Genomic DNA, 19953 nt, shown 5'->3' with positions numbered 1-19953 from the left:
GGTCAGGCCCCAAGACCTCCCGACGCCAAGAGAGAGCTGTCATGCAGCCTGGTGAAAAGGCACCTTCTTCCTACACACAGACACGTGCATGCACACGCACACCCCAAACAACCAAACACACCCAGGCCCCCAGCGTCCTCAGGTTCTCACTCAGATTCCCCCTCTCCCCCGCACAGGACTTTACAATGTATACAACTGAAGTGAGGAGCTCAGGTTTTCTACAGCCTCCCCCAAAGCCCAGAGATACAACATGCCACCATCTGTGGCCCTTCACTGAGGTTCAGCAAGCTCTGTGGGGATGGAGAGTCCTAGAGAGTCAAGGCACTGCTTCGCCACGCTTTTTGCAGGCATGAAACCAACTCTCTGATTAAAAGGTCATCAAGAAAACAACAGATGGGCTGGGCTGATTAACCCAACTGCTGTGGCTCCTGCTCCTGGGGAGGACAGACGAGCCCTGTGTAGCTATATGGTCAGCAGGTGTCTGCTTCAAATTCCTGCCAGCCGGCAAGACAGAGCCCAGGGAGCAGCTTGGGGCCCTCAGCAGCTTTGCAGCGCTCTGCTGAGATTAACCACTTAACCCTCACAGCCTGCAGAAGGGGAAACAGAGGCACAAAGAGGTGAAGGGACTTTCGCAAGGTCATGCAGCCAGTCAGTGAGAGTTAGGAACAGGGCCCAGGAGTCCTGACTCAGAGCCCCCTGCTTTAGCAAATAGATTAGGTTAGACCACTTCACAGGGGTATGGGGAGCCCGTCTTAACATCAGACCTCCAGGGAGAAGCCACGAGAGCAGAGATGTGAGGTGCTGTAACAAAGCAGCATCTGCTCCACCCCATGGCTTCTGCAGGGCTGGTGGGCCCCCAGGATTGCTCCATCTGCCTTCTCCAAGATTAGGTGAGCAAAGCCATCCCACGAGCAGCCCATTTCAAAGAGAAATGCTAGGGGGTGGAGGTCTCCCTGGCAGCCACCTCATAGAGGGGAGTGGGGAAGATGTCAAGTTCACTGGGGAGCATTTACCCTTCTCTCTTGCCTCTTCTGCGTCTCCATGCGGTGCAGCCTCTCCATCAGGCTGGAGATGCCCTGCTCCAGGCTGTCGATGGTGTGGTGCTGCGGGTCGTGGCCGCTGAAACTGTTGCGCAAGCTGCGGAGAGCATCGCGCACCAGCTGCAGGTCATTCGACTGTCCAAGAGACCAGGAGAAGTCAGGCAAAGTGCGAACCAGGAGCTCAGGGTAAATCCTTACTTCCCAACCCACATCTCTTCTGGGCATGACAGCTTCTTCCAGGCCCTGAAGTCTCCCCTCCAAGGCAGGCAGCTGCCAGGGAAGGGTGCCGAATAGCCCCCGAGATGGCTCTAGGTACGCAGTGCAAAACCTACCCCTCTGTGGGCTGTGGGGGCAGCTACTTTGCTTGCTGGCTGCAGGAAGCCATTGCTCTGGGTGCTGTGATTGCTGTAGCCCATCACCTGTTGCAAGGAGAAACAACTGTAATGCAGGACACTGAACATTTCAGGACTTTCCCACAGAGGACTCCAAAGTGCCAACCCCAAATCTGCAAGAGGGCGGAAAGCAAGGATGCAGCAGCATCCTGCATGTCACACTCCTTCGCTAGGGAACATCCCAGCACCCCAGGATCTGGGCAAGGCTCACGATTCCTGTTTTATGGACAGGGAAACTGAGGCAGAGACAGGAAGTGACCTGACACATGGTGCAAAAGACTCTTCAGGTCCACTGCAAGGAGAGACAGTTCTTGCTGGTGGCCAGCTCTGCTATCTCAGTGGCTGGTCAGTAGGAGCAGAGGGGGGTAAGAAGGTGGGCCCGGGTCTAGCCATTAGACTGTGTTAGCATTAGAGGCGGGATTGAAACCCAGGGACACCTGGTTCCCAGACCCCAGGGCTCAGCCATCTGTGACTGTGGTGGAGTAAAGCCGAACTCCCTCTAGAGTGCTTTGAACAAGTTGCTCCAGCTGGGTCGCGCTCTGGAGCTCAGCCGCTCTGGTCAGAGAGCAGTCTCCCGGGAGCTCAAATGACAGCATTGCATCAAGCCTGGTCTGTCTGGGACAAAGCGGGTGCCCAGGGGAGCTGGGTTGCCACAGAGTGCACTGAACTCAGGCTACACATTATCCAGGAACATCATCCCAAGAGCCTGATGCAATCCCACGGCTAGAGCACCACATACCTCCTCTGCTTCTCTCTTCATGCACTGGGCCAGCAGGGCTTCCTTGTGCTCCAACTCCCGCTCCAAATCTGCCTGCAAGGACAGCAGACTAGTCAGTGCACTGAGCCGGCAGGGCACAGGGCAAAAGGCAAGCGTGCGGGTTCTGTACCTGCTGGTAGCTGGCCTCGGAGAGCTGCCGGAGCATTTCATCCAACTTGGCCTGGTGCTGCTGCAAGTGGCGGTCCTTCTGGCCCAGCTCCTTCTGCAACACAGTGGAGGGAAACATGAGAAAGGCTCACCCTCACCTTCCTTGAGGGCAGGGAAGGGTTAAGGCTGGTGGAGCCAATCTGCCTTATACCCTATGCTCTAATTGGGTTTCTAAGCCTCCTTGGAAAAGGTCAGTCAGATCCTCAGAGGCTGGAGCTTCGTAGACACCGATCATGCTGAGGGCTGTGGCAGCAGCCACACCGGCAGGACTCTCAGAAGGCACAGAGGATAATGAAACGACACAGAGAGGAAGGGTGGTGGGTGTGCCTCCGAGTGTTACACACTCAGCCAGCCTTCCGCAGTGCAAGATGCAATGCACACCACCCCAGCGATCACTGTGAACACCCCTTAGGGGCATGGCAGAGTCCCCAGGGATCCAGCCCTCCCAGTCCTTCAGGCTGTGAGAAGCCAGACTCAAGGGATACCAGAGATATCACTTGTTATTGCTCTGTATTTCACTGCTTGACAAAGCAGGAAGCACACACGGAGACACAGAGGTCGGGAGAATAGAAAGGAAGAAGGTTTCGGGCTCTCCTTGTCTCCAAGCTACTGGGTGACGAGGCCCCGCCTGGGCAGGCGGCTTCCCTTACTTTGTATTCTCCCAGGAGCCGGTTCCTCTCTTCAACCTTCCTCTGCAGATCGACCTGCAGAAGCAAAACGTGGATGTGAGTTTTGTGTCCCAGGAAACCTTTTCAGAGCCATGTGGGGCACCTTTACAGAGTACGAGCTCCATATGAACAGCACGGGGCTGTTCCCCTCAATATGGCAACTCCCTCGCTTCCTTTGCCACTGCTGCCTCTCCAGTGCGGACTCTGCCTATACGTGGCAGCTCCATCCGCCACATACCATTTGCTGTCCCACAAAATGCATTAGGCGCTTATTCATACAGCTCGTCCCTGCTTTGACTGAGGGTGAGGAGGACCCTTGAGAAAGGGGAGGAGGAATGAAGAGCGAGGCAAGCCAGTGAGCTTGACAGCAGGCCACTTGGCTTGTGTCACGGTGGCTCCTTTACGCAGCCTGTGATTGCTAATTCACCTGTCCCCCGGCCCCCAGGGCCAGATTGCAACCACTGCTCCACCCCATGATTACGGGAGACTCTGCCCTCCAGTTTCTGGGCCCTGCCACCTCCCGCACCGAGCCACGGTGGCTGCCAGCAGCAAAAAGGCCTCACGTTCTGGTTGTGTAACTCCTCCTTGTCCATATTTGCTCTCAGCAGCTCCTGCTTGAGCTGAAGAACAGAAGCATCCTGCTGAGCCAGCCTCTGCTGCAGCGCATCCTGGGAAAACACGTGTGTTATCATCAGTGCAGTGCCAGCAAGGCGCAAGGTGGAGGCTGGGACCCTGGTCTGAATCCAGTAGATAAAGCAGGGAAAGTGCTACCAAACTAGGGATGCACTGTGTGGGCCGTGGCCCCAGGGTGAGCTCTGGCACGGCAGCAGAAGCTGTGAAAGCATCTGCCCAAATGAGCTCTTAGACCTTCCTCGGTGCTGCTGCATGCTGCTGAATTCCCCGTCAACACCCCAGCCAGCTGTCAGAGCTGGAGAGAGACGGCTGTGCCTCTGCCTGAGCTCCTGCTTAGGAAAAGACGCTGCCAAGATACCCGGGTGGAAGCAGCACCTGTTCATGTGGAGGCACTTAATGGTGACCTAGAGCTCCTGCCCACGCCAGCTGCCTGCCCCATCCATGGGGGAGAAACAGGCAAATGTCAGTCAAGGACACAAGGGCTTGGCTCTAAGAAAGCTGGGCTTCCATCTGGTATCATCTGGCAATGCAAATCCTGCCAGTGTGCATCTCCAAGCAGCCAGGATCCCTGCCTAAGTCAGGGCTATTCTCTGCACCTTTCACTTCATGTTACTGAGAAGCTAAATGCTCCATCTTGGACAGAGGGACACACACATGCACATGCACGTGCACACATACACACGGTGTGATGGGCGCTTCTAAAAATACCTCATGCTCAGGAGCAGATTAGTAAAGTGCTCGTATATTAGAGGGAAATGCTGCACATGCAGGAAGTCAGACATGTCAAAAAGCTGCCCAGGCCACAGAGGGCAAATATCAGGAGTTTTTGTTTTGTTTTGTTTTGTTTTGTTTTTTTAACAGAAAACTCTTCGTGTCCCAAGTCAAATCAGGCAAATCAATCCCAAATCGGTGAGTCATAAGAAGAACCATACGTGGTCCTGCTACCAGCACACATCCTCCACCCCCGCCTGGGGCTTCCAAATACTTTTGCAGGCATCCTATGTGCAAGTCCAAGCCCAGAGGCTTGGGGTTCGGATGCCCCTGAGTTTCACTTGCCCTCAGCCGTACGGCCGCAGGAGCAAGCTACTCCCATTTCCATAAAGTCAGCGTGTAGCCAAGATCCCCCCACTGGGTGTCGAAGTGGGAGTTTAACTATGAGACTCTTGTAAGGAGTTCTGTCTGCTGTGCAGAGACTACACAATGCCATTTTAATTGCATTACATCAGTCAGGATACTGCCCCTGCCGTGTTCATGGACTTCCCCTGCAAGTGGGAAAACCACCCTGGGCGGTCATGGTACTTCCCCTGAGTAAGCCAGTCAGCTCTGCCAACGCGCAGTGCTTCTCATCTCCTGAGCGCTCCCCAGTGCCCGAGAGAGACAGAGAGGTACAATGTTGCCCCAACGCCTCTCCTCCTGCGCTGTGACGGGCTCCCCAGTTTTACTCTCGAAACCATGATTCATTCTCTCTCCTCTCACCTTTATTCCCTGGAGGTTTCGAGCTTCTTGTTTGTATTTCAGCAGCTCCTTCTGCAAATCCAACACAATCTGATTAAATCAGCATCACAATGCCCCTCCGGGAACAGGCGCTGGGCCTCTGGACACCCCCACTGGAATAAAGAAACTCCACCTTCTCCCATGGATCCAGAAGCACATCAGACTTCAGCCCATTGCAATGAATCTAAAGCAGAGCAGCCCCCTAAGCCCTTTATATGAAACAGCACATGAGAAAAGCTGTGAATCCCCCAAGTCTACCCCTCAGGGCAGCGACAACTCTTGCAGTATTAGTGCTGGGCCCAGAGCCAACTTCAGCACAGTGCGCAAGTAAGACCAGCTTGACAGGGAGAGCTCTTCTCAGCTGCTTTTATCTTCCACTCGAAAGCCTGCTTCCATTCAGACACGGCCAGAAATACAATTGCCCTGGATAAAGTTTTGGAAATGGAGCACAAGGCTCTCAAGAGAAAGTCTTTGGCACCATGAGCACACAGGGGTCTTCTCAGGGCTCAATTTAATTCAAATATTTTCTGGCTATTTGTTTTTTATGGAGAGCGAGGTTCACAGCACTGCTGGGAAGCAAACTGGGAGAGGAAACATGCACCAGGTTTCACCCTAGGGTATGTTCCAACAGGAGGGTTTGCAAAATGTCAGCTCAACAACTCATTGCTTAACCATCACAGTAATGAAGGGTTCTCCCCATTTGAGAATCTCAAAGCATTTTGCAAAGCCAATTCATTTGTTCTCACAGCCCCTGGCAGGCAGGTCTCCTCCCACTTCTTTCTGTTTTAATGGCTAATGGAACCTGAGGCAGAGAGCAGTGACAACACTCCCCTTCCCCACACTCACCCTGCACAACAGCAGCACTGGGAACAGTGCCCCAAGGAGAGCAGCGTCCCCACCTCCAGAACAAGAAAGCTGCAGGACGCAGACAGAAGTGTCACCCCCAGCCTGACCACCATGCCATCTGCCCATGCCTGGCTCCTGCTCACCTTCAGGTCTTGATTTTCCTCCATGCTCTGGTCCAGCCGACTTCGGATTATAATCTGAAAGCAAAACAACTGCAAAGATTACCCCCTGTCTGGCTGGGCGGTGCATGGAGCCGCCTGAAAATGGATGGTAAGGTACAAGCCCGTGCTTACCAGCTGCTCCTCTGGACAGGCTCCATGTTCACAAAGGACAAAGGATGCCTCCTGCTCGTCCTCAGGTAAAGACCCATTGAGCAGCAAAGCCTGAGCAACAACAAAGAACCCCCTGTCAGGTGATTTTGTGGGAGGGCACAGGGAGAAATTCAATCCCTCTCCACAGCTTTGGCTGGCAGCATTTCACACCAGGCCAAAATCAACAGCCTGGAAACAATTTATTCTATCGTTTCTGCTAACTTAGTACTACAAAAGCCTTGGGATTTTCTGGAAGGAGCAAAAGACACCAGACTGTCCCCATGAAGAGACCTCTTGGTGAGGGTGCCATGCAGACAAGCTGCACCAAGCATGGGCAGCACCTTGGCAATTTTTACGATTCAAGCTTGCACTAGGTTTTATCACGAGCTGCACAATGTTGTCCCTGATGGACAGCCAACGTGTGTGAAAGCTGGAGGCGAGACGCTGAAGGCCCAGCAGAGATGTGCAACAAAAGGCTTTTCTACTGGGACTAGTTTGAAGTGTTCCCAATAAATATAAAAGGTATCAGATTCACCCAAAGAACCTTGTCTGCCCAATAAATATATCTTTTAAAAAACAACCAATTGAAAAACCAACCAATTTAAAAATTAGACTTTTAAAAACCAACCCAGGCTTCTTAGTGCTGGGCATCCCACTTTGCAAAAGTGCTGGAAAGCAGAAGAACACCAAGCCTCAGATGTGCCTGTTCCAAAAATGCCCTGCTGTTAGCACCTGCGAGCTCACCTGTGCCTACACACGGACGTGGATCCATTGCTAGTGGCTTTCAGTAGCTTTCCCCGTTGGTGTGGAAAGGAGTCTCCATGGAAGTGGAATCAAGGCATTTTTGCTTCCTGTGCCCTTCCAGGGAGCGTGATAGTGATGCAGTCCCAGGCTTTTTAAAGGTATTTAGAAATGGGCCTTTTTGGAATAGCACATCCTATCCAGGTGCAGGGAGCTGCCCCAATTGACCCTAGTTTTATGCCCAGTTCCCACTGATCCCAACGGGACTCAGGTGCCTCAATACCTTTAAAAACAGGAGTTTTGGCAGAACCACAGCCCGGCACAGACCATTCCCCTTTGTGCAAACCAGCTTCAACCACAGTCCTAGAGCTAGGACTGGAACTCTGCACCGCCCTGGGCAAGGTGCAGAGAGGGCTGTGGAAACGCTGTGCAAGATGTCATGTCGAGGGGGAGGGAGGGTCCTCATCACGGAGAGGGAGCATCTTAAGCTCTGCTGCTGAGCATGGAGAAGGCACCTACACACCGGGGAGCAGCATGCGATTAACCTTTCCAGCGCATCCACACGGATGCTCCTGCATCTGCAAACATGGAAGAACTTGTGCAAAACTCAGCTGGCCGGTCCTGAGGAGGGAACACGCTGCAGAGCGGACAGGAGGTGTGAACAGGTCACAGTGCTGATCTGCCCCGCACAGGATGTGCTCAGAGCCCCTCTCCTCTCTGACAGGGCAGGGATTCACAGCAGAGCCCAGGGAGTTCAGGCAGGGGCTGCAGCCAGAAACGAGCCCCTGCCTTTTCTGCTTAGATCTGTCCCCGCTCTGCGGCTGCAAGCTCACAGTCCAGCTTGCAGGAGCGCTCCCCTTCACCCCAGGCTGTGGGGTCAGGTCAGGTTCTGCCTGCCGACGGGTTTTCCCACCAGAGGACTGTGGACAGTGCTGAATAGCGAACTGACGGCCCTGTGTATCCACTGAATGCAGATGTCCCACGGTGTGCCCAGCAGGACGCTTGGGCAGGAATCACACAGAAAGCTGCTGTGGTCTTGGCTCCGAATGGAGCATGCAGGGCCCCGAAACTTCAATCAACCCCTTGCGATCCGGAGGCTTTTAAATATTGAGCAAGGGGGAAAATCAATTAATCAAATCCAATTTCCTGGCTAGCAATGTCAGCTGCCTCCTCTGTTCCTTGGGGATGAGGGGGCAGCAGTGCCAGCTGCCTGCTCCTGCGATGGGGCAGGGGGGGCCATGCCAGCCTCTCTAATGCTGCCTCCCCCTTCTCGCAGAGGGCACATTATACAACTGGATTTCACCAGTGCATCAAGCATCTATTTTCTTTGGGAGTCCTTTGTGTCTCCTGCCCATTGTCAGCCGGGAGCGCGCCCTCCTGGCTGCCTGCGCTGTTCGCACAATGTGGGCTTTGTTTACCCGCACATAAATATTTACAACTCAAAGCCAGCCCGGTTCTCAGCGCAAACAGAAAGGCATCTTCCAGGGAGCGTTCGGGGTCGTCACCATATGGGGCCGGGGGTCTGCTCCCCAAACAGAGCCACACAAACACGTGGAGGGAGGCATTGGACTGTGGAGGCACCAGGACGGGGCAGCTAAAGAAAGGTCCCAGCAGACAAATCTGATTGAAATGAGCCCGTCCGGAAAGGGCCAAATTGCACAGCCCTGCCTGGCTTACTGAAATGAGACTGATTTGAGCCTTTTTGCTCCCTGATCAGCTCTGTGAATGGCTATTGATTTCCTTCCACTCCTTGTCTCTCCGCATTACTTCTGATCACAGATCACAGCAAGGCTCTTCAGTCCTCCGAGGCTGCTACCGAAACTGGAGGGCCCTGGCAAGAAGCAGGGATCCCAGCGGTGAATCTCACTCCTTTTCAGAGCGACGTCCGTGCTTTCCGTGGCACTGACATTTGTATGTGTTACCACACCATCGTCATACAGCTAAATACCAGCCTGTCCCCAAAAGACAGCAATGGGGCTGATAATCCGCTACTAGGCACAGGCTTGGTCAGGATGAGATCCTTGGCTGGGTGCATGTAACATACCCTGCCTCTCCCAGTCCATCTGAATCGCTATCACTGGAATAGCTGGTGGCAAGCCCTGGAGGTAGCTCTCTCGGTTACAACATGCAAGCAGCCCCCATGGGGACACGTGCTAGAAATGAATAAGGCATGTGTTCTTCCTGCCACGCACACATTTCCACGCCCTGCCTCAGCCCCTCCTAGCCCTCATACCTCTCACACCAGCCCTCCGTGAACCGCCCCACCGAGAAAAGCCTGAGGAACCTTGTAAATGGCCCTTTCAAAGAGTGAAGTGTCTGCATGACTTGAGACCCCAAGGACAAGCCCTCCCTGCACCCCCCAGGAGTCTGGGAAGGGCATGTACTGTTCCCCATCACCTCAGCCAAGGACTTTGCAAAGTGGCAAAATTGTTGGGCCACAAAGAACAAACTAATGAATGAGAGTGAAAGAAACTCCCTGCCAGTGCTGGGGCAAGGAGTGGGAGCTCTGGCGTAAGAGCACCGTCTTGACTAGCTGAAATGACTGCATTCTTATCTACTCAGGCACTTCTGTGCACCCCACCACACCACAGGGGACTCGCATGACTCAATTTATCCCACAGTGCGTCCCTTGGACTAGTATCCCCCTGCCCTTGATAGACAACACGGTGGGAGGGACTGATCTGCCCAAGACCCCCCCCACAGGTCTATGGCCGAGCAAAGAATTGAACCCCAGTCTCTGGAGTCCTCCATCAAAAGATTACCCTTTCCCCCTGCCCAGGCTTGCAATGAAACGCCAGCATGAAAGGAAACCGGAAGATGGTCTGGCTGAAAGGAAGAGCAAGTACCTGCAGGCCTGAGATCATTTTCTTAGCCTCCTCCATTTCCTTTTCCAAATGCTCTTGTTGCTCGAGCAGCTGCTCCTCCCATGACGTCTCCAGACAGGATCCAGGGTTCCCTGCCTGCCACTCAGGTGGAAAAGGAGAGTCTGGCTCTTCTGCAAGAGAGAACTGCTGTAAGTTATGCCAGTGAACACCAGAGGAGTCCCCGAAAGAGAGGGGCAGCCTACAGCCGTCTCGCCACGCTCAGACACCAGTGGCAGGAGCCAGACTCTCTTCCAAGTGGTGTCAAAGTAGTTGCTGGGACAGAAGGACCTCCGATCCCTCCCAGCTCAGGGTTCGATGCCTCATTCATCCTGCAAAGGATGTCTCTGGATGTGCCCACCTATGATAGACAGTTGGAGAGATTTTCCATCTTTTATAACCCTTGACAGTGCTCCCAGCGTCAGGACTTTCAGGTGAGCTGGAGCGTGTAGGTGCGGGTGTTTATTCAGAGATCAATGTCAGGCCTGACAGAGGGAGTCGAGGGACTGCGGGAGTCTGAGATCTAGTGTAGGAGGAGGCATCTCCTTCAACAAGCCCTGACCATCTGAGCTTAAACCCACCAACGTCAATACAAAGATCCTCCTGGGCTTTGGGTCAGGCCCTCGGGACCTCCGATGGAGGCTTGTTCATCGTTTCAGCACTTCTTGCTATTAAAACACTTTCTATCTAAAGTGGTTGCTAAAACCTGGGTTTTCACAGAAATGCTGGTTCTGGTCCACACACCGAAACACTCCAGGTGCCGGCAGGGAGAATATGCCACTTTTACCCATACCGATGCCTCGCACTCTGGTTGAGAAATGCACACAAGGCAAGTTCATTAGGAGCCTTTCTGACCCATTGCTGAATAAGCTAACATGCTCCAGACAGGAGCACCTGTGCTCTGCCAATTATGCACGGCCTGGCTCTGGCAGCCTTACCCAGGCTGCATAGTAATTTACTCTACAAAACTAATGGGGCTACTTCGGGAGCCGGCTGCTGCTTAGCAGAACATTCACAAAACCAGGTCCGTAGTAATTTGCTGTGTGAAACCTTTTCCTACAGAGACATTTCCAGCGAGTCAGTTCATTACACTGCCTGATATATCCATCCACACATCCATCGCTGTGGTATCTAGGCATTGGTCTCCTGCTACGCGCCCTCCAAAACATCCACGCAGGAATGAAAGCACATTCCAGAGAGCCATTAACCTGCATTTCACTGATTACTACACATCTGACTCCACACCTGATCCCAAAATGCAGCTCTCCTTGCTTTCCTGATGTTCTTTCATTTGTATTCAGATGCATCCCTGCAGCTCATCCCTGGCCTGGATTTTAAATTAAGGAATCAATGGGATTTTTTTTTTTAACTAGAACATAACAAAAAAAACATAAAACCTTCACAGACGAGATAGCCTATGCGAGCTAACGGCATAGCTCTGGGGGGCTGCGAGAATTTAGATTTAGTACCTAAGGAGGGATGCTAAGATGAGGGCTAGCTATCCTTGTAGGCATGCTGCATACTTAATCAAAGATGCAACTGGATCTCTAGCCAGGTGACAAAAACACTCTGCCGTGTGACTGGGGAGAACAACAGCGACACGTCACAGGCTGCCAGGTACCGCAGCACCTCAAACACTTAACAATACAATGTTTGGGGATAAAGAGCAATGAGGAAAGGGGTTCCTGGCCGGGGCCATGAAGGCTTTCCTGTCCTCCAGCCTGCGGGGTGGAGGATGATTGGAAAGAGACCCTGCTATACCACACTCAGGGGAGGAAAGTAGGGCCACAAGCTTCACTGAAACCATTTCCCACAGGCTGTGAATCAATATACAACTGAAGTCCCCCCCTTAGCAGGCGATTCCTTTCGAGACTGAAATGAAGCAAAACCAGGTTTGGGGACACAGGGGCCTGGTGAACACGAGGTGATTTATATCAGTAACAACAGGCAATGTTCATGCAGCCATCCCATGCCCTGCATAACCCACTGGGCATGGCTTGAGGCAGTTTTATGCTGCAGCAGCACAAATCCAGGCCACCGCTAACACAGGCTCAGTTTCCACCTTCTGTGTATGACAAGTGCAGGTGGAGTCAGTGTTTCCCTGGGAATTCTGGACTTTGCCATACAACAGGTTGACGTACGGATGACGTTAGCATTCACCTTGCATGGGAACTAATCCATGCCACTTAACCTGTCAGGAAGGATGAAACAGATCCCCTGTGATCTACCTGTTTTGGTTTCTGTTTCTTCAGCTTGGATAATCACAAAGCCTGCCTTCTCCTCTGACTGGGTTGCAATGGACTCACTCTTGGAGCTATGGAGAGGGCTGGGCGATGTGAGACTGCAGAGAAGAAGAGAAATGGTTATATCTGGTGCCAACGGTGAACATGGCAGGGGAAGAGGGGCAAGCTCATCCCTGTCTGCAATAAGGAGTGAACGTGTGAAAAGTCTGCTCGCACTGAGCGTCGCCCACATGCCAATGAATTCATTAGCAGGCCAGACGGGGCTTGTAACTTTTCAGGCCAGTCTCCTTCAATGCCAGCAGCTGACAAAAGCGCTGCTGAAGCAATTAGTCTTTTCACTCTTCCTGCAGTGGAAGAGCATGGAAATGAGAGCCATAACCTCTGCAGGATTAACACAGACCCCAAAGTCAGGGAGCTAATTCCAGACAATACTTCAGACTGCAGCTCTGCTCACAAACAGTACGTATTGTCTGTCTTCTTGTGCTGCAAAAGTCATTTGCGGTAACCCAGCTTTCTTTGTCTCTCACCCTTCTTAAAGAGCACAAATCTAGCATGGGGAACACATTTGAAATCCCAATGGTTGGACATCTGTAATAACCAGAAACCTGTCTGAGCACAGACACAGCAACTCGTGAGCTTCCTTTAAAGTGCCTAGAAAGTAGCTACATACTTCTAGTGCAATAGTCTCAGCTGATTGTGCGGTCCAACCTCTCCAGCTCTTTTCAGAAATTCTTCCCAAATCCATCACCCGGACAACAGCAAAGGTGTCTGAAGCTCACTGACCCATTTAATGTACCTCCAAAGTCTCCGAGCACTAATCCTCACGAGTGTGAGCAGGAGTTAATTTTTCATTCTCCCCAGGACAGACACAAAAGCGGGAGAGAACAAAAAAGGGAAAACAACAGAAGAGATTTACAGAAAGAAAAGGCGCTTCTCCAGCTTGCCTTCCAGATCTTCCCAGCGCTGCTGATTAGCTCCCACAGCTGGAAGGCCTCAGCTCAGGGCCATGTGCATCTCTAATAAAATCAAAGACTCCCAGAAAGAGAGATGGAAATGACCTGTTAGCAGCTCACATCTAGTCTGCCCCCAAGGGCCACTGCAAGACTATCCCCCATCAGCAATCTGTTTTATGTTATTCAACTAAATAGGCTTCCACTGCAGCAAGAAAAAAAAATGAGTGTGAGTCACTAAGTGAAGAGAGTAACCATTTTTGACTAGGATGATACAGGCAGCTGCAGCATTTTTTCTGCTTGCACTGTCTGCAGACCTCTTCAAGGGACCCAAGCAACCTGGCTGTGCCCAGCGGTTTACCTTAAGGAAGGCAAATCTCACTGCAGTGCTCCCCATGAGATTACTCTTATACGGGGCTCTTCATTAATAACAAACCGTGGAAGCTGAAGTGAGCTCAGGGCAGAAAAACAGAGAATAGTGCCACAAGTCCAGTGCACGGAGGGGTGGGGTGCTGAGGACACGGGTAAGGGGAAGAGACAAGGGAGGGCATGGAAATCAGAGGCACACGGAGCCAGACTGACTGCCCTAATGCACCCAGCAATGCTGCCTTTCTTTAAGGAGCAGTCACTGATGTTCCCTCTGCACATGCTCAGCTGAAGCCCCGAATGCTCCCCAGGCGAGCCACCATCCCTCTGTGGTCACCAGGGACGGATCTGCGGGTTGTTTCTGCCCAGGGGGGAACCACAGGAGGAAGCAGCAGCGGAAAACTGCATGAGCATCTGTTGCTTCGGAGGATGTCTACCCAGCAAGAAGGAAGCAGAGAGGAACATGGGGCAGCCCTAGGGAGGATGGGCCACGTGGCAAAAAGCAGGACACAGAACAGGGCACGTTTCTGCCTGGGCTGCTCCTCCCCGAACCTGATCCGCTGCCCAAAGCAAGGTTTGGGTAGATCTAACACAGCCAAGCAGCATTTGAGATTGCCCGCAGCATCTGCCACGGGGTTTTAACAACAGCCGTTTGGGTTTCCCTACAGACATTTCCATTCCCATTTCCAGGCAGCTTGGCTGCATCTAAGAGAGTCAGGGCTTTTTGGGTCAGGAATACATTTCCGTCTCTTGGGTTCAAGTGTCACCCCTCCAGTGACAGCCTATCAAACCACGCCGGGAGCGAGCGAGCCGCTGAGCCCCACGCGGATGGCTCCTCAGCACAGGCTAAAGGCCACCCCTTTCCCCGGTTCCACCAACTAGCTGCAGCTGGAGAAATTCCTGCAATTTTTACCCCGATTCCCAAAGTGGTTAGCGTGGGAAATCACCACGGACGGACGTGCCTGGGTTTGATTTCTGCTCTAAAAGGATACGCCACCATTCATCACGACAGCATGCACAAATCGATCAAGGCAAGGTTTATGCTGCAGAAAACTACTCAACATTCTTCCTAGCGCCGCGCGGCAGCTTAGCTAAAAACCGTGCCTTGACGAATCCCTGCTTCAGGATCCTGCACACAGCCAGGGCTTAGGGAAACAGCCGCTGTAATGAGCCCCAATCCCTTGACGGTGTTAATAAACTCCCCGGCCCTGCTGTGCCAAATGACAACGGCAACACAATCGCTCACCATTTGACCTGCTTCCCTCCCATGATCCCACTTTAACCTTTCGCCTCACAGAGTCCGTTTCCCAGGACGCCTCCAAATTCTGCGGGTCCTGGCCACGGGCATGCCTCGATCCCTTCACATGCTTGGAGTCCAGTGCTGAGGATGCCGGCTCCTGTCAAACTAATGGAGAGATCTCTGCCGGCCGCGCTCCCTCATGTGAGCCCAGAGATTCACAAGAGGAAAGGCTCAGGGGCTGTGCGAGGAGGCACCCGATGCTGAACGTGCAGCCGGCACGCACGCATTCGACTCTGGAGCAGGAGACGGCTGGAGCCAGGGTCTCGGTTCGGCTGGGTTTCCATGCAGGTTGTCCGTCTCCCGCCGCTGCATGTTGTTGTGCCGCCTGCCTCAGCTGCGCTCATCGCCAGAGCCTTGCTCAGGATTGCAAGTTGCGTTTCTCATCCCATTCTCCCAGCACCTGCTGCAGAGACCCGGTGCCAGCCGGGGATGGCTGTTCCCGGACCCGTCGGCTCTCTGCTCCTCCAGCCTCAGAGCCTCTCCGTCAGCAGTGCGCAGTGTTTCCCGGTCCTGCGTGTGGCTTCCTTCCTCGCGGTCTCCAGCTCCCTCTCCCTCCTGCTGTCACACAGGCTGTGCGAGGCAGAGTCTATTCTCTGTGCTGTCTAGCTCAGGGTGGGGGAGGGAAGGCTGGTGGGAAGGGAGGAGGTGGGAGGAGGGATGGATGAGGGGCTCTGCGGCCTGGGAATCGGTAGGATTTTGGCAAGTTCTCCGTGAATCATTTCCACTGCTTTTTCTTCTCGGAACGTTCCTTCCTGGAAACACTGAGACGGGGAAAGCGTGCTGGCTCCGTGGGGAAACGAATGCAGCACACGCTGATGGTAGGCAGGGGACGCTACCCTGGGACAGGCTGCAGCAGGACGAGAGGGGAGGGGATGGTCTTCCCATTACAAAACACATCCCCTTTCCTATTCAATAATGCAAGGTGATCTTTGCAGGCAGCTCTCAGCCACACATGCTCACATTGCTTCCTCTGGACAGAGGAAGCTGGCATCTGGTTTTGCGGTGGTGCTTTCATCCAAGCGGCTGGTGGCACAGCACCCCAGGCAGCGTCACCTGTAGCAGGAGCACAGCCGGCCCCTCGCTCTGTCTGCGACCGCTTCTGCTTTTCCAAATAAGACTTCACCTCATAAGCAAACAGGCTCTGCAGCAACAAAGGGACCCGGTCTCCAGCACGATCGCACGAGGCAGGGTGACACTGAGTCCTGGAAAGAGAGCCTGAGACTGAACAAGGCAGCAGGAGTGGCGATGCTCTACCTGTCTCCATCACCTTCCACCTGACCATCTCAAAGCACTTCGCTAATGCTGATGAGTTCAGGCTCACAACCCCGCCACGAGGCAAGCTGGGATCGTTCTCCCCGTTCACAAATTGGGGACACCGGAGCGGAAAAGGGTGGCAACTTGCCTGAGATACCTCTAGCGAACCAGCCTATAACTTAGCTGCTGTCCAGACGCTGGAAGAGAACCCAGAAATGGGAACAAACGAGCTTCCAGCTCCATGCTTTCTTAGAAAACAGCCCTGCTTCACATGCAATGTGCTGGGGGAAGGATGCAACCAAGGGCTATTCTTGGCACTTGCCAACACCACCGCAGCCTGACATCACCCAGGCAGCACTGCCTGTCCCACACACTTTCGAGAGCGCTCCTCTCATAGCCGGCCTCAAAACAGAGCTGAGTTTTCTCTCTCTGAAGACACCAGGCAGAGGCTGGTGTCTTATCACAGGAACAAGCTTCTCCTGATTTCTGATGAGTCCTGCTATGAATAAATCCTTCCTGACTTGGCAACTGCTGCTGCAATTAAACAGCCAACCTCTGTGTCTGCAGTCGCTGTGCCTTTGGCTAGTGGCATCAGATGCCTTCTTCCACAATACCCTCAATCTGCTCCCTCCCTGCTCACAGACAACAAGTTCTGTATCTGGCACTGCTGGAGGCTACAGAAAAGCAGCCCTCTGCCTGGCAGCCGGGATCTGTTCCCCAGCTGGGTCCTTCCATGCAAAAATCAATAGCATTACCATGTCTGCTCCCTTGCACAGCCTTCAACGCCATGGCTTTGCCCTTTGATAACATTGACGGAAGCCTGCCCCTCACCCTCCCCTCTCGGTCTGTCCCCGGGGCCTGGCTGCTGATGCATGCCACGTGGTATCTGACCATCGTGTTCGTGTGCATGCAGCCATGGTCGTGGACAGGGAAGGGTCTGTCCTCCAGGCATTTTGATTGAAATCTAATTATGTCTCCCAGCCTATTCCTGGCTTTAATTAAAACATGTTTTAGCTCCAGCTTGATACAATATCACACCGGTTCCCATTGAGCTGCCGGGGCTCTTGCTGCCCCTCGGTCTGCAGGATGAGGAAACACACATGCTGGGTACCCTGCAAATGCTATGGACGCTCTCCTGCCACTGATCCATAGGCACAGACATGTAGGCGGCAAGGCAGAGGGAAAAGAACCCAAACGAGCCTGGACAGGTCAAAGGTCTTTAATTCAACCAGGGAAAAGTTGGCATTCAGTAACCTATTTGAAGAGCAGGTCTTTCCATGGCACAGATTGTGCCAATGCCCCTCAATCCTGATGTCAGGCACCTTCAGCTCGTCAGTCGTAGGCCAAAGCACGTCCATCCTGATCCAAAGTGCCCCCGTGCCATTCCAGCCCTGGACTCCCATGCACTTCAGGAAAGGCGCTGCTCTCCTGAACAGCAGCAACGCCTGCTCTTCCGGCTCTGATCAGCTGCCACACTTCAGCCCCAGCAGGCTGCAGTCCCTGCTATCCAGCCAAGTGCCTACAAGCTGATCAGCTGTTGTGCTTCAGTCCTGACCCACCGCACCTCTGCTAGTCTATCTCTGGAGATGAAATTATTTAAAACATTTCAAATGCACGCTTATCATCAAAGCAATGAATTTCATTCAAATGCAACCCAATTAACATGACACGCATTCTGGTCTTCAGTTCTGTTTGTATAAATTGTCCAGAAAATAATTGCTGATCTTACCTAATGTATGAGGTGCTCAGTGACATCGCTTCCTGGTAGCAATATCCCTCGCTTTATGCTAGCAGAGCTTGCATGGCGAAGCATCACAAAGCACTTTGCGAAGTATGTACAGAAATCAATTCACTCATTACGAAAATGCAGCCACCGTGGGGCACCCAGCAGCTCTGCAGCAGACGTGTAGGACAGCACGGGAACAATAACCTAGCTACATCAAACTGCAGAGACAATGGAGGGAGGCAAAATCTCTTCCCAAACTATAATCTGGCCAGGATGCAAAGGATTCACACCTCAGCTCCTGTGAAACGTGCGCACGCAGTCAGGACCGTGGCTTTATGTTTCACCTACAGAAAGGTTTGGCCACCAAAGTCCCAAAGACACTCGAGGCCAGCACTACTGGGCTCTCTCTGCATGTCCCTGGATCACAAGGGGATGGAGCCAGTCACAGGTTCACAGTTGCCACTTCAAGCTACAGAGGTGCAATGTGGCCTTAAAAGTGTCCAGAGAAGACCAGGGGAGAAAACCCTTGTGAGGAGACGTGCTCTGCTGATGGAGGTCTGTTCTAAGAAAACTCATCACCTCCTCTACCAGGTCTCCACAGCCACTTGGCGTAAGGGGCAGGGAAGGGGCATCTGAAGGTGCTGCAGGGGAATGTCCTGGGCATGACTCAGGCAGGCAAACCAGCATGGACTAGAGCACCACTGGGAGAAAATCTGAATGTACGTGCTCAAGGATATAGCTTTGTTTCTAAGCCTTATTGCTGGGCACAGCCTCATGCCCCAGTGCAGACCCAGATGCATGTGGTCAGCTCTCTCCCACCAGTGGCAAAGTCCTACTAGGAGGCTCAGTGGAGCATGCATGGCTCAGAGTCATGGGCTATGAATGAGTAGGCCCCTGACAAAGCCAGGTCCTCATCCATAGATTAAGAACAGGGCTCTGAGGCGAGCGTGAGTCAGTTGTGCACATGAAACAGTAAAGTCATTTGTTCTCACTAGTGCTTGTTGCTGAAGCTCCCTGCTCCGACACGTACCCATTGCAGCTTTAGGGTAAATGTGTTCAGACCTCAGCACAGGGAGCTGCACCATTTCCTCCCAGACTCATTTCCTTCCAGGTTTCCACGCAGAGAACAGCCCTGCTCAACATCACATACCTTGTGAGTTGTAGCCAGCTTCCAGCCAAATCTGCAAGCTATTTATAGCAGATCGTGTGCATTTCTCAGGACTCAACTCCCGCTTTAGATGGCAAAGCCGCTTGCTGTAAAGACCACAATGAACTCCGCCTCTACGGATCTCCAGAAGAGTGCTGGGAACTCTTCAGAAAATGATTAAATATTGAACCTGATTGAACCTGAAGGTCCAGGAGGCTTGGGGGTGGGGGATAATTGGATAGCTATAAAGCTAAAGACAATTAAAGGTGATGGATGAGAGAACAATGGCAGTGAGCACAGCTGTAGATCCCAGCTCTCTCAGAGTCTGCAAGGTCTGAATCACAGAATAATGCATTTATCTGGTGCTCGTTTCTATTACCGCTGGTCCCTTCCCAGGACATCAGCTTGCTGGGTTTAGAAGTCAGAGTCCCTTTCTCCTGACCATCTCTTACACAGACAGAAGGCATCAGTGGGTGGAAAACCTGGGAAAATCCAGGCAGGTGAAACCTTCTTTACTCTCAAAACGTGCCAGGGCCACATCTATGAGACAGGCAGAGGTGGTCCCTGCCTGGCACTGGGCTGTGAGGGGGCTCGTCTCTGCCATGAGCATATCTGTTACCTGAAGGAGCGGGACTCGGAGGGCACGGTGTGATGTCCCTCGTACTGCTGCACCAGTGCTCGGACACTCCAGTAGGGATTCTCAATTTCTTCATCTAGACTGCTGTTTCTGAAGATAAAAAACACAGAATAAATGACAGCCTCAAGGGGAGATGGGAAAGAGACCCCCCCCTCCCCCACATATTTAATTTCTGCTCAGAACCTAACAAGGTGCATTTGGGGGCTTTGGGAGGGCAGAAGGGGAGCTGGTGAAATGAAGGGAAAGAGGCGGTGGCAGCAAATCTACTGCCTTTCCCAGAAGAGAAGCAATCTAATTCCTACCCTCAAAGCTTGACATGGGATAAGAAAATCCTGCCCATCTGCCTGCAACATGGCAGGGAAAGGAAGAAGGTGGCACATTTTAAACACCTCCAAATAGCAGCAACCGAGGATAGCTTT

General features: G+C 52.8%; 1 protein-coding gene across 4 annotated transcripts in view; it reads right to left on the bottom strand.

The window, feature by feature from the left end:
• DIXDC1 (DIX domain containing 1) overlaps positions 1 to 19953 on the bottom strand; it is a 56034-nt gene that overhangs the window by 7155 nt on the left and 28926 nt on the right. For 2 of the 4 annotated variants that reach the window (XM_059719901.1, XM_006271356.4), the window contains 12 exons: positions 19517 to 19624; positions 12140 to 12252; positions 9897 to 10045; positions 6292 to 6381; positions 6142 to 6195; positions 5135 to 5185; positions 3589 to 3693; positions 3008 to 3061; positions 2320 to 2412; positions 2172 to 2243; positions 1373 to 1459; positions 1014 to 1175 (listed from right to left, as the gene is read on the bottom strand). In XM_059719901.1, coding sequence (XP_059575884.1) covers positions 1014 to 1175; positions 1373 to 1459; positions 2172 to 2243; positions 2320 to 2412; positions 3008 to 3061; positions 3589 to 3693; positions 5135 to 5185; positions 6142 to 6195; positions 6292 to 6381; positions 9897 to 10045; positions 12140 to 12252; positions 19517 to 19624 — 1138 coding nt within the window. Of the gene's footprint in view, positions 1 to 1013; positions 1176 to 1372; positions 1460 to 2171; positions 2244 to 2319; positions 2413 to 3007; positions 3062 to 3588; positions 3694 to 5134; positions 5186 to 6141; positions 6196 to 6291; positions 6382 to 9896; positions 10046 to 12139; positions 12253 to 14716; positions 14807 to 19516; positions 19625 to 19953 lie in introns of those variants that run through there. The other 2 variants (XM_019490108.2, XM_019490107.2) reach the window with 2 other exon arrangements.

The sequence above is a fragment of the Alligator mississippiensis genome, chromosome 16 (genome assembly GCF_030867095.1).
Source record: "Alligator mississippiensis isolate rAllMis1 chromosome 16, rAllMis1, whole genome shotgun sequence".
Classification (NCBI taxonomy): domain Eukaryota; kingdom Metazoa; phylum Chordata; order Crocodylia; family Alligatoridae; genus Alligator; species Alligator mississippiensis.
Note: the sequence above shows the minus strand (reverse complement) of the source record. Positions and strands in the feature narration are given on the sequence as shown.